This window comes from Falco peregrinus, chromosome 5 (assembly GCF_023634155.1).
Source record: "Falco peregrinus isolate bFalPer1 chromosome 5, bFalPer1.pri, whole genome shotgun sequence".
NCBI lineage: Eukaryota > Metazoa > Chordata > Aves > Falconiformes > Falconidae > Falco > Falco peregrinus.
The window spans coordinates 64,177,819-64,190,234 of NC_073725.1; the positions used below are offsets into that span (position 1 = coordinate 64,177,819).

Here is a 12,416-nt window from a genome sequence, read left to right on the forward strand (position 1 = left end):
TCCCCAGGACTGTGCAGGGCCCCCGGGCAGGGTGCAGGGTGCCAGGCAGGGTGCAAGGCCCCTTGGGCAGCATGCAGTGTCCCCAGCTCCCTGGCAGTGTGTGGTGTCTCCCCCCAGCAGCCTGTAGGGTCCCCAGCAGCTTGCAGAGTTTGCCCCCCCAGCAGCAGGCGGGGTCTCCCCCTGCCAGCAGTGTGCAAAGTCCCCCCCCAGCGGTGTGCAGGGTCCCCCCCGCAGCGTGCAGTGTCCCCAAGGAGCTCCTGCCGCCTCCTCCTGCTGCAGCCCACCCTAGGTGGGGAGCACAGCCGACCAGGCCACCCTGGGCCGATGCCCCCCACCCCCTGCAGCACACAGGGACTCACCGCCGCAGCCCCTCGCTGGATTCCTCGGCTCTGGTGGGGACCATCTCCCTCGGGTGGGGACGGACAGTGACACCCAGCTTGGGGTCCCAGCGTGCCTGGGGAAGGGGCACAGCTTACCCGGCTGTAAAGAAAACGGGTGAAACAACCGATACGCCCAGATCGGCGGGGGAGCCGGGACCGGTTTGGTGCCGGTGGACAGCAGCGGGGGGGTCAGGGGGCTACAGTGGGAGCGGGCGCGCTGCCCGCACCGCAGCCACCGCGTTGGGTCAGTCACCGAAATGATGCGCCAGGGGGTGTGGGAGCGCAGGGGCGGGGGCGCTGGGCCGGTGCCCCGGGGAGGGCTTGGCCACAGCCTGCCGGGGGAAAGTGGGGGAAAATGGGAAACGCTGGGAATCAGCGATGCTAGAAAGGGTTCGCTGGGGGACAGGACCCTGTGGATCAGGGGCTGCAGTCGTCTGGGAGGCCCCAGGACCCGCACGGCCCCGGGAGCACGGCGGCCTCTGGCAGCCCTTGCACACCCATGGCTGGTGTGTGCACACACGTGTGCACCCAGGCACCCACCCACGCTGCAGCATCACTGCCTGCTCCCCCCTCTCCCTGCAGGGTTTCACCCATGGGTGCAGCCACCCCCCCTGGCTCTGGGGGGTTCTCTGTGCCACCCCACCAGCACAGGGGTGCCACAGCTGGTGACACAGGAGCACCTGGCAGCCTAGCATCCCATGGTGCCACTGATCTCCCTGCCCTGTACCCCGTCCCCCTGCCCTGTACCCCATACCCCTGCCCCGTACCCCACGCTGTGCTGCAATCGTCCCCTCCTTCCCCAGCCCCAAGCTCGCGGGTCCCAGGGAGCAGGAGCATGGCCGCAGGGCCCGGGCCAGGGGACAGTCCCCAGGGCGGGGGGCAAAGGCACTGCAGCCCAACATGACTTTATTCCATATCGCGTCGTCCATACAAAACTACACCCCAAGCACTGTACAGAGCGGGACGGCGAGGGCAGTAAAAATAAGCAGCGGGGGCCGAGGAGCAGAGCGGCAGGCGGGGGGGCTGGCGGCGGGGGGACACGGCGGGGGGCTGCTTCCCGGCCCATGCAGCGAGATTGTCTGGTGGCGGGGGCAGTGGGGGCCAAAGCATGTCCGTTCATGATAAGGGCCGGACCTGGGTCTGCGGGTGCATGGCCCCCCCGGGCTCCCCACGTGCCCCCCGTCCCGGCCGGGCACCTGTATTTGGTAGGCAGCTGCATGGCCAGCGGCTGCCCCGTCCCGGGGGGTGTCAGTCCACAGGGTGGGCAGCCCCTAGTCCCCGGGGGGCATGATGCCAGGAGGCGGCAGCGGGGGGGGGCCTGCCTCAGCCCCGTGGACCCGCTGGTGGTCCTTGAGGGACTCCTTGTAGCGGAAGCTGCGGCCACAGGCCGGGCACTGGTACGGCCGCTCGCCGGTGTGGATGCGCTGGTGCTTGAGCAGGTTCTGCTTGCGGATGAAGCTCTTGCCGCACGCGGCGCAGGCGAAGGGCCGCTCACCCGTGTGCAGCCGCTGGTGGTTCTGCAGGTGCTCCTTGCGGCTGTAGCACTTGCCGCACTCGGTGCACTTGTAGGGCCGCTCACCACGGTGGATCATCTGGTGCCGCACCAGCCCCGAGTGGCAGTTGAAGCTCTTGCCGCACTCGGCGCAGGGGTACGGGCGCTCGGCCGCGTGGCTCCGCTGGTGAATCCGCAGGCTCTTCTTCCCGCTGAAGCTCTTCCCGCACTCGGCACAGCCATGCGGCCGCTCCTCAATGGCTCCTGGCGTCGCGGTGGGGACCCCCACCGTTTCGGCCCCTGGCCCCGGCTCTGAGCCTGGAGCTTTGCCCAGTCTGTGCTGTGCCGGCAGAGCCACCACTGCCGCCGTTGTCACTGCTGCTTGTCCTTCAGGGTTCCCGAAGCTGGCACCGGGGAAAAGCAGCTCCCCGGAGCTGCCTGGCAAGCCCACCTCCTCGGGGGGCTCGGTGTGGGGGCACCGCTCCTCCGTCTTCACCAGCAGCCCCTCACTGGCTGCAGGGGAGGGAAAGGCTCTGGTCAGTGCCTGCTGGGGACACCGGGGCTGTCCCCGAGCGACAGCCCAGCCCGGGTGGGTGCTCCCTTTCCCAGCCCCATGGGGCTGGGCTCAGCATCACTCACCAGGACCCGGACCTGTCAGCATCTCCCTCTCTGGCAGCTCCCAGGGCTCGCGGACGCAGGGCTCTTCCTCCTGCTTGATCCATGACAAGAAGTCGTGTGCCGTGATCAGGGCGTCTGCGCCTGCGAGGAAGGATGGGGACAGGGACTCAGCTGAGCGGGGCTGCATCCTGTGCTGGGCAGGCTGTGGGAGGCAATGGCTCCAGAAGGCAGCAGCTGCTGCTAGTGCTGAGCAGCTGGTGTGTGTGCAGCACCGCCCCGGGCTCACCTGCACAGGGGTCTGGCGGCATCCCCCGCTCCTCTGTGAACTGCTGCTCCCCCACGAAAGCCACCTCCTGCTTGATGCGCGACAGGATGTCGGAGGTGGAGATCATCGACTCTGTTCACAAGGAAACACTTGGCTGGTGCCAGGATGTGGCCGCCCAGTGCGACCCACAGCCAACGCACTTCAGAGTGCAGGACCCCCAGGCTCCAGCCGTGTGGGACATCCCTGTCCCAAAGCAGTTATGGGGCAACAGACACCCCCAGGGGTGCCGTGGGGAGAGGTGACCACGGGACAGCCCTTGGGGAGGGATGGGTGGCCGTGGCACAGTCCTTGGGGAGACGTGACCATGGGACAGCCCTTGGGAACAGGTGACCATGGAACAGCCCATGGGGATGAATGGGTGACAACGGCACAGCTGATGGGGATGGGTGACTGTGACACAACCCCTGGGCTCTGACACGATGTGGTGGCAGTGGGGGACACATGGATCACACAGCAATGAACGCCCAATGCCCCAGGCACATCAGTCATGGGATTTTCCAGGGTTACTCTCAGTGGTCCCCAGTCATGCAGCAGGGAGCAGAGTCTGGCCACAGCTTGAAAACCGGGCCCTGGGGTGTGGGGACCACCGGAGAAGGACGAGGGACATCCCCAGGGCAAGCAGTGTGGTGAGGGAAACATGAGGTGGGGGGCAGCGAGGAGGGGAGACCCGGCACTGCCCCCTCTCCTGGCCGGTGCCTCACCTGTGCAGGTGTCCGGCGGCAGCTCCCGCTGCTCCAGCTCCCTCTGCTCAGGGACGCAGGGTCCCTCCCCACGCTCACTGCGGGGCTGCGCCTCACTTCTGGAGAGGGCACCATCTGCATGGGGAGACAGCGCAACTGGCACCGGTGTGGGGCTGCACCCACCCCCCGTGCCAGGGACACATGGGGCTGCCAGGCCCTAGCATCCCTCCTGCCAGAGAACCTGCCTGCATTAGGCAGGACCCCCATGCCCAAAGCAGGACCCCCATGCCCAAAACCTGTGCAGTACAGATGCTCCGACCCTGGGTTTTGGGAGACGAGGAGCCAGGCGGCACGGGCTGTCCCAGATAGCAGCACCAGCATGGCATGGCACAGCACATGGCCCCGTCCCCACATGTCCCTGTTTCCCTCTGTGACAGGAGGCTCCGCGGTCATGGCGAGTGCAACGACCAATGCTTGCAGGGGACCAGGTCACACACATCCAGGACTCCCAAGGAGGCGCAGGCATCACCCCAGCCTGCCAGGAAAGGGGCAGAAAGGGACATTTACCCAGGGAGAGCAGAGACTCGTAGTTCTCCTTCACCAGGTTATTGTACAGCTCCTTCTGCCACTCCTCCAAATTCTTCCACTCCTCCGCCGAGAAGTAGACAGCAATGTCAACAAATGTCACCGGCACCTGCAGGGACAAGCCCCCGGCAGCTCAGTGACATCCACTCCCCAGGGGGCCGAGGGTCCCCCCACCTGGCCTGCAGTGTCCCCCTGGAGCTGTTACCTTGGGCACCTCACCCCGGGGGCCGGGGGGCAGCCGCAGCACCCAGAAGTTCCTGTTCTTCAGGAGGTTCTCCACATTCTCCAAGCGCCGCTGGAGCAGCCCGTACTCCTGGATGAGGGTGCCCAGCACGGCCCACTTGCTCTCCAGCTGGTTCCCGAACTCCATGGCCGTCTTCTCGCAGTCCAGGAGCTTCTTCTCAGCTGTGCCGGACCGACCCTCCAGGCTGAGCAGGCGGGTGGCGAGGAGGTCGATCTTCCTTTCCATCGCCTGCACCGTGGCCACCACGGTCCAGAGCGAGGCCTCAGCGGAGTGGAGCTGTGCCTCCCGCACATGCGCCCGCTCCGGCAGCAGTGGGGGTTGCAGTGGCATCAGATGGGGAGCCTCCACATTCCATTCCTGCACCTGGGCCATGGGGAGGGCACAGGTGGAAGGGGGCCCTTGGTCACCCCCCTGGGTCATGCCTGGAGCCTCAGCCCCATGGCAGGCACCGCTCCCCCCCAGACTGGTAGCTTTCAACCACCACCGCCCACCAGCAGCACTGCTTCAGGGACGTCTGCGCGCAATGCCCACTGTCACCCACCTACCCAAAGCCAGCAGCACTGCCCTTGCCCTGCCTGCCCGGGCTGCAGGAAGGGCACCACTGGGGACCTGCCACCATGTCATCCCCCACTAACAACTCAGCCGGGCAAGATCTGGCCCCTGGAGTGGCTGGCGCTGCCCAAGCAAGACAGGAGCTGCCAGGGCTGGGTCTGAGCCCCAGAAGGGGACAGGGCAGATAGATGCAGCAGGCCTGAGGGGATGGTGAGGGGCAGATGAGGAAGGCTCACCAGTGCCACTGGGCTGGATGCGTCCCACTCAGCTGGCAGGCTGGGGAGGGACTGCAGCGCAGCCATGGCAGCTGTGGGGTCAGTGTTGATCACTGTCCCCATGGACGCTGGCCAGCATCGGGCAGGTCACCATGCTGTGTGCAGCTGCCAGACCTGCAGGGCAGCAGCCCCACCCCTGGCACCCCACACCCCCACCCACTGCAGGGGCTGCCCTGGGCCTGCTCTGGCAGGAGCCCCCAGGAGGTGGATGGGGCTGGGTGGGCAGGGAGCAGCTGGGGGCACGGGCAGCCTGGACCAGGGGTGCCCAGCGACATCCTGGGGACACACAGGCATCCTGGGTCAGAGCTGCCTAGGGCACCCCAGGCCTACAGCCTGCACGGAGCATTCCGGGGCACTGGGGCATCCCAGGGCAGAGGTGCCTGGGGACATCCTGGGGCCACAACAGGCATCCCAGGGCAGATGTGCCCAGCCACATCCTGGGGCACCCCAGGGATCACGGGGACATCCTGAGCCAGAGGTGCCCAGCCATATGCCGTGGACACCGGGGCATCCCGAGGCTGGAGCCTGCACGGAGCATCCTGGGGCTGGAGCCTGCATGGAGCATCCCGGGGTTAGCGGGGCATCCCGGGGATCCCGGGGCCATCCCGGGGCAGAGGTGCCTGGCCACATCCCGTGGGCATCGGGGCATCCCGGGGCAGAGCTGCCCAGAGCATCCCGGGGATCCCGGGGCCATTCCAGGGCAGAGGTGTCCGGCCACATCCCGGGGGCACCGGGGCATCCCGGGGCCATCCCAGGGCAAAGGTGTCCGGCCACATCCCGGGGCACCGGCGCATCCCGGGAATGCCGGGGCAGGTCCCCGGGGGCAGCCCGAGGCTGGGGCTGGGCGGGCTGGGGGTGCCGGGGGGCCCGGGGGGGAGGGGGCCCGGCGGCGGGGAGCGGCCGGCGGGGCGGGCGGGGCGGCTCCGGCGGCGGTGCCGGTGCCCCCGGGCCGGGCCGGGCCGGGCCGGGCCGCTCTTACCTGGGCGGGCGCCCACTCGGCCATGGCCCCGCGGTGCTGGGCCGGGCCCCGGCGGCTGGGGCCGGGCCGCGGCGGGGAGAGCGCGGAGCGGAGCGGGGCCGCGCTGCCGCCCGCCGCCGCGCCGGGGCCGGGGCCGGTACCGGGGCCGGGGCCGCTGTCGGTGCCTGCGCGCTGCGGGCCGGGCCCCGCCGCCCCGCCGAGGAGCAAGGGGCAGCCGGGGAATTGCATCCGCCTCCGCCGGGCTTCGCGGCAGCGGGCGGGGGGGAGCGGCGCCGAGCGCGGAGCACTGCCGCCTACCGGCACCGGCAGCCCCGGCCGCCCTCCACCGCCACCGCCACCGGCACTGCCACCGGCACCGCCACCGGCAGCCCTGGCCGCCCTGCCACCGGCCCCGCCACTGACACTGGTACTGCCCCCGGCACCAGCACCGGCAGCCCTGGCCACCCAGCCACCAGCATTGGCTCCGCCACCAGTATCAGTATTGACACAAGCACCAGCACGGACACAGGCATTGGCACCAGTGTCAGCAGCACGGGCATCAGTATCCGTTCTGGCTCCAGCACCAGTACCAGACACCAGCACTGGTACCAAGCCCCACCACCAGGATGAGCACTGGCACTGGTGTCAGCACAGGCACCAATATCAGCTCCAGCACCAGCATCGGCACCAGTACCAGGCACCAGCACTGCCACTGGCACCACTAGCAACACAAGCACTACCACCAGCACCAGCACCAGCATTATCATGAGCACAGACACAGGCACTGGCACGGCACTGGTGTCAGCATGGGTACCAGTATCCGCCCCAGGACCAGCATCAGTGCCAGTACCAGGCACCAGTACCACTACCAAGCCCCCACAGCAGTGTGAGCATCAGCACTGGTGTCAGCATGGGCATCAGTATCAGCTCCAGCACCAGCATTGTCACAAGTACCAAGCACCAGCATTGGCACCAAGCCCCAATACAAGTACAAGCATTGGCACTGGTGTTGGCACAGGCATTGGTACCAGGCACCAACACCTGTACCAAGCTCCAGCACCAGCATCATGATTGGCACCAGTGTGGGCATCGGCATGGGCATCAGTATCAGCACTGGCACCAGCATCAGCACCAAGCTCCAGCACCAATATCAGCATCAGTATCAGCACTGGCACTAGTGTCAGCACTGGTATCAGCACCAGCACCAAACCCTGGCACTGACACTGCCGTCAACACTGGCACCAGCATCACCACCAGTATCAGCACCAAGCCCCAGCCCAGCACCAGCACCAGCACCAACACTGAGCCCAGTGGGTGCTCTGCACCCAAAGCCTCCTGGGCTACCCCAGGGTCCTGGCCCCACAGGTGGCAGTTTGCGGTGGGGGCAGGGGGTGTCTGTGCCCCCCCACTCCTTGGGCTGTGCTGCTGGGACCCCCCTGCTCCCTCCAGCACACAGCTGGTGACACCGGAGTGCCACGAGCCGGGGCCACAGGGTGAATGCCCGGTGTGGGGAGAGGAGCACCCAGCCACCCACACCAGGACCCCCACCCTGGCCAGAGGCAGGCAGGACACCCATGCGTGGGGATGTACCGGGTTTGGGGACCCCCCACGCACTCACCCCAATCTGGGGACCCTTCGGTCTGACAGCGCCAGGGGCCAGGGCTGGTGCCAGAGCAGGGAAAAGCGTCACGGCCCTGCCTTCACAGAAACCTGCTGGGAAAAGCTCCTAGGGCACCCCGGGGCACCAGGGTCCCAGGGACAGGGGGCCATGGCGGGGGTCCCCTCTGCCACACACGGACCAGGGCCCCGGGCGGAGAGGGTGGTGGGACAAGAAGGGTTAACGGGCTGAGCAGGCATCATGGGAGCCTGGGCAGCCATTTCAATTGACGATGGGATGGGGTTGCTCCCTCGTCCCCTCCAGCACCGGGCCCGAGGCCGGGGCACCTGAAGCCCCCCAGAACCCCCACAGCCCAGTGCCCAGCACCCTGCAGCTGCCACCCTCCCAGCCCTGAGCCCGAGCTGGGGCAGGGGGCACCCACTGCTGCCCTGGGCAGGAGGGAGGGTCCCAGGGGTCCCCTGGGAGCACAGTCCAAGGTGTGAGCTGTTGGGCCGCAAGTGGTGGCCCATGGGGACCCCAAGGGGAACCTCTGAAAGCAGCTTCATGGCAGCTGGTACCCTCTGTGCAATTAAGGGGAGGGGGTGGGAAACCATGGTCTTTGGCAGAATAAACAAAAATTAAAATCAACTCAGGCACCTGCCTGGTGCTGATCCCTCCACCCTGGTGCCAGGGTCCACCTGCAAACCCCCCCGGGACCTCAGCATGCAGCACCTCTGGCACAGCCGCCAGGACCGGGAGGGCTCCAGGGGCCAGCGCTTGGTGGTGGGGACCAGCAGGCAGACACAGCACAGCCACAGAGACCCTGTTCCTTTGGGAAACCAGCAAATAATGGCAGTTTACTGGGTTTTGTGGCTGCCCACCATCCCCTCACGCCCAGCAGCTCTGGGTGGGAAGGAGGCAGCTCCCGGCGAAGGGCACGGCTGTCCCTGCCAGTTGGGGATGGGGACCAGCTGCCCTGCCACCTCCTGAACAGCTCCAGGGCACAGCTCACGGCTCATCGGGAGCCAGTGATGAATGAATGCAAAACTGACACCTCGACGTATGGGAGACAACAGGGACCCACGAGGTCACCGTTGCCAGCAGCGGTGTCAGTCACCAAGCGGCTGCCAGGCCAAGGCCCGTGGGCTGTATGCAGCAGAATAAAACCAAACCCACCCAAACCTGCGTCCCCATAAAACCTGCTCCAGGCTGCTCAGCTTCAGTGTCACGCAGAGACCAGGGTACGAAACCGAGCCCATCTGTGATGGGGAGTGGAGGGAGGGACCCTCTGTGTCGCTGCTGCTGCTCCCTGGGGGCTGCTGGCATCCCCCCGGTGCCTGGCGGGTTTGTCCCCGGTGGTTCTGCAAACAACACAAATGGCCACACACATCCCACTGCACCGGGGTTTCCCTCACGTCTCCTCCAAGATTCCTCTGCCGTGTTTATGGACACCCGCCAGGCAAGGCCACAGACCCAGCAGCGAGCCCCTCATGTCAGCCACCCCTCCCCAGGACCTCTCCGTGGGCAGGGCTATGGTGAGATTTGGGGTTATGGCTGCTCCTGTGCCCTGTGAAATTAAGAGCCAGGCAGCAGCGGGCGGTGCTGCCCACGATGGCTCACCCGGGATGGAGAATCCTGGAGCTGGCGTTGAGCTGGTGCTCGGCCGCTGCTGGAGTGGACCAGGAGTTCCCATGCTGGGGACACTGGGAAGAAACATAAAATCCCTGCTGGGACCTGGGCATTTCTTTTTCCCAGCCATGGATTCAGCGGGTGTCAGCTCAGGCAGGGTTTCCTGGGTTTATCCCTCAGATTTTCAAATGTGTTTTCCCACCCAGGCAATATTTCCCTGGGAACGTCAAGTCCTCCTGGGGGAAGTTTGATCCGCCAGGACAGCATTTGCGAAAGACCCTACTCTTTGTGGCAGTGGGGAATTAAAAGCATGATCCAATGCAGTGGCTTTACCCCCTCAGGAGCATCCCATGGGATCCAGCAGGCTAAGACAGAGGAATGGACGGAGCTGCCCCCCGGCCCGGGAGGACGTCCGCTCTCCTGCTGGGGCTCTGCGGGGGCTGTGGGCTGTGCAGGACCCCCAGGCTGTGAAACCATGTCCCACGCCGGAGCATCCTGAGCATCTCCAGGGCTGGGTGGGTTTTGCCCATTTGGGGGCTGATGCCTCAGGAGCTGCCCGCTTGTGGCCATGCACCCAGGGCTCCCTCAAGGGGGATGCTGCACCCACACAGCCCCCCACACTGCTGCCCCCCGTGTCCTCACCCCAGCGCCCCTCCTGAAAGGTCCCTCGAGGACACAACTCCACAAGAGCAGCAGGTCGGATCCAAGATCCAGCTGAGCTCGGACCTGCCCCAGGAGCAGCTAAGGCATCGCCTAAGGAGGGTGTAAGACCCTTCCGAGGGTGCTGAAGTCCCTCCATCACTCTGCAGCTCGGGGACATCCTCAGCCAGAAGTGGCATCTCTGTATTTTAAAAGTTTCTATCATTTTCTTTTCCTTCTGGGAATTTATCCGGCTGATTCAGGACCCTGCACCTGCAGCACCTTGCTGCGCGGGTGCCACCAGCGTGAGGAAGCATTGCGTGAAGAACCGCTGCCTCCCCGTGTCTTTAAACCTGCTGCTTGCCTGTTTCACTTGACGTCTCCCTCTGAAACCATCTCCAGTTCTACCTCTAAACTGGGACAACAGGAAGCGCCTGGGGTGTGTAACACGTGGGCACAGCCCAGATCCACTCGGGATGGGGTGAGGATAGAATAGAAATTATGCACAACAAACATGATAAGGTCTAACTCCCACAAAAGCAGATGGAGCTTTCTGGGAAAGGGGCTCTTTTTCCAGTTGCTTTTACTAAAAAAGCCACATCGAGAAGTGAAGACCACCTCTTCCCAGAAAGCGCTGGTACAAGACCTCAAGTTTCTGTAGTTTTGTGTTTATTTGCATCATGACAGTGGCCACAGCCCACGAGGCACTGACCGAACACACGTGGTGAGACCCTTCATCTGAAGGGGCAAGGGGCGAGAGGGACAGGCGCAGAGAAACTTAAAAAGAAATAATCTTTTATCAACATTAATCAGGAAATGCCAGAGCTCTCAGTTTGCAAAGCGAGGAGAACACAATGGGAGAGGACACTTCAGACAGCAACCCATAAAGGGCAACTAAACCAGAAGGGGCAGGAAAGCCCCACATGCTACAGCCTGACCTTGCCGCTACTGTTTAGAGAACGTAGGGGCTCTTAAAATTAAAAATGTTTTATTCTCAGACATGTTTCTGACCCCACTGCTCCTGACAAGGTGGTACATGGCAGGGCGAGCTTTACATTTGCAGATTAAACATGACGTAAAGCTTTTCAAACATCAATAAATAAACAAATGCATTGGAAACACTCTTGAAAGAAAACCTGTCTTGCTAAAGATCCAGGTTTTTGTCCCCTGACTGCATGACCCGCAATTTATGCAGCCACTTGTATTTCCCAACGCATGAACATTACCTCTCATGGAAAGTACCTGGAGTCTCAGCTTAAGTTCCTTACTAAATGACATGGTCTGCGAAAAGCTCTTACTCTCCCTGCTGCAGGAGAAACAAGACAATTTCTCAGAGAGGAATCAGGAGAATTTCATGATTCCGATGTGCTCTCCTGGGACAAGGCTCGGGCAAGGAACGGCAAGTTTCCACAGCCTTGCTGCCTGGTTCCCTCCACAGCTACCCGGGCACCCGGCCGATGCCGCACTGCAGGATTCCCCGGGTTTCACCCCATCTCAGGCAGGTTTGTCCTGCTCTCCCTTAGGCTGACCTTTGGGCTGGAATCGGTTTTAGCTCCCTGCGCTTTCCGATGCTTACCTTATGCTGCTGCTCTTGTGGGTTTTTTTCAATTTAAGCAGTATATCCACTGCGACGGTTATTTAAGTGCAGTGACAAGGGGGACCACGCTGCATCAGATTTAAGTAACTGTCTGGCTGGTTGGATGCTCCTGTGCTTGCAAGTGAGGAAGGAGGCAGAGCCTCCTGCATGAGGCCTTTCACCCCAGACTCACTTTCAGCCACTCCTGAACCTACAGCTGCTGGCATGTGACTGCCCCCAGCCCCACCAGCCCGGCCGTGCTGCTGCTATGCAAAGGAACGAGGCTTGGGAGGACAGAGTTTTACAGGATTTTTCTACAAAGAATCTCCTCGCTCCAAAGGGCCTTCCCTCAGGAGCACACAGCGCACTTGGGACCACTAAGGCTTTAAGCTGCATGGGAGAAACTATGCTAAGGCACATGGAAACCAAGGTGACGGGTGACAGCCGGCACGGTGTCACTCAGGGCAAGCTGTGCCTGGCAAATTTGGTGGCCTTCTACAGTGGGGTTACAGTGTTGGTGGAGGAGGGAAGAGCGAGTGACGTCACCTGCCTGGACTTGTGCAAAGCATTTGACACTGTCCCACACGACATCCTTGTCTCTGGAGAGACATGGATCTGAGAGATGGAGCACTTGGTGGGTAAGGAATTGGCTGATGATCGCACTCAAAGAGCTGTGGTCAATGGCTCAATGTCTGGGTGGAGACCAGTGACAAGTGGCATTTCTCAGGGGTTCGTACTGGGACCAGCACTGTTTAACAACTCTGTTGGCGACACAGACACTGGGACCAAGCCGCCCTCAGCAAGTTTGCCAACAGCAGCAGGATGTGTGGTGCAGCTGACATGCTGGAGGGAAGGGATGCCACCCA

The 12,416-nt window shown here is 63.7% G+C and overlaps 1 protein-coding gene across 1 annotated transcript in view; it reads right to left on the minus strand.

The window, feature by feature from the left end:
• Positions 1–6,394, minus strand: part of LOC101916737 (uncharacterized) — a 40,349-nt gene extending 33,955 nt beyond the window's left edge. Inside the window, exons 1-7 of the mRNA XM_055803937.1 lie at positions 6,131–6,394; positions 4,286–4,687; positions 4,063–4,189; positions 3,517–3,630; positions 2,777–2,887; positions 2,512–2,631; positions 1,655–2,385 (exon numbers count right to left, since the gene is read on the minus strand). Coding sequence (XP_055659912.1) covers positions 1,655–2,385; positions 2,512–2,631; positions 2,777–2,887; positions 3,517–3,630; positions 4,063–4,189; positions 4,286–4,687; positions 6,131–6,358 — 1,833 coding nt within the window. The 5' untranslated portion in view covers positions 6,359–6,394. The remainder of the gene's footprint in view (positions 1–1,654; positions 2,386–2,511; positions 2,632–2,776; positions 2,888–3,516; positions 3,631–4,062; positions 4,190–4,285; positions 4,688–6,130) is intronic.
• Positions 6,395–12,416: the final 6,022 nt, after the last annotated feature.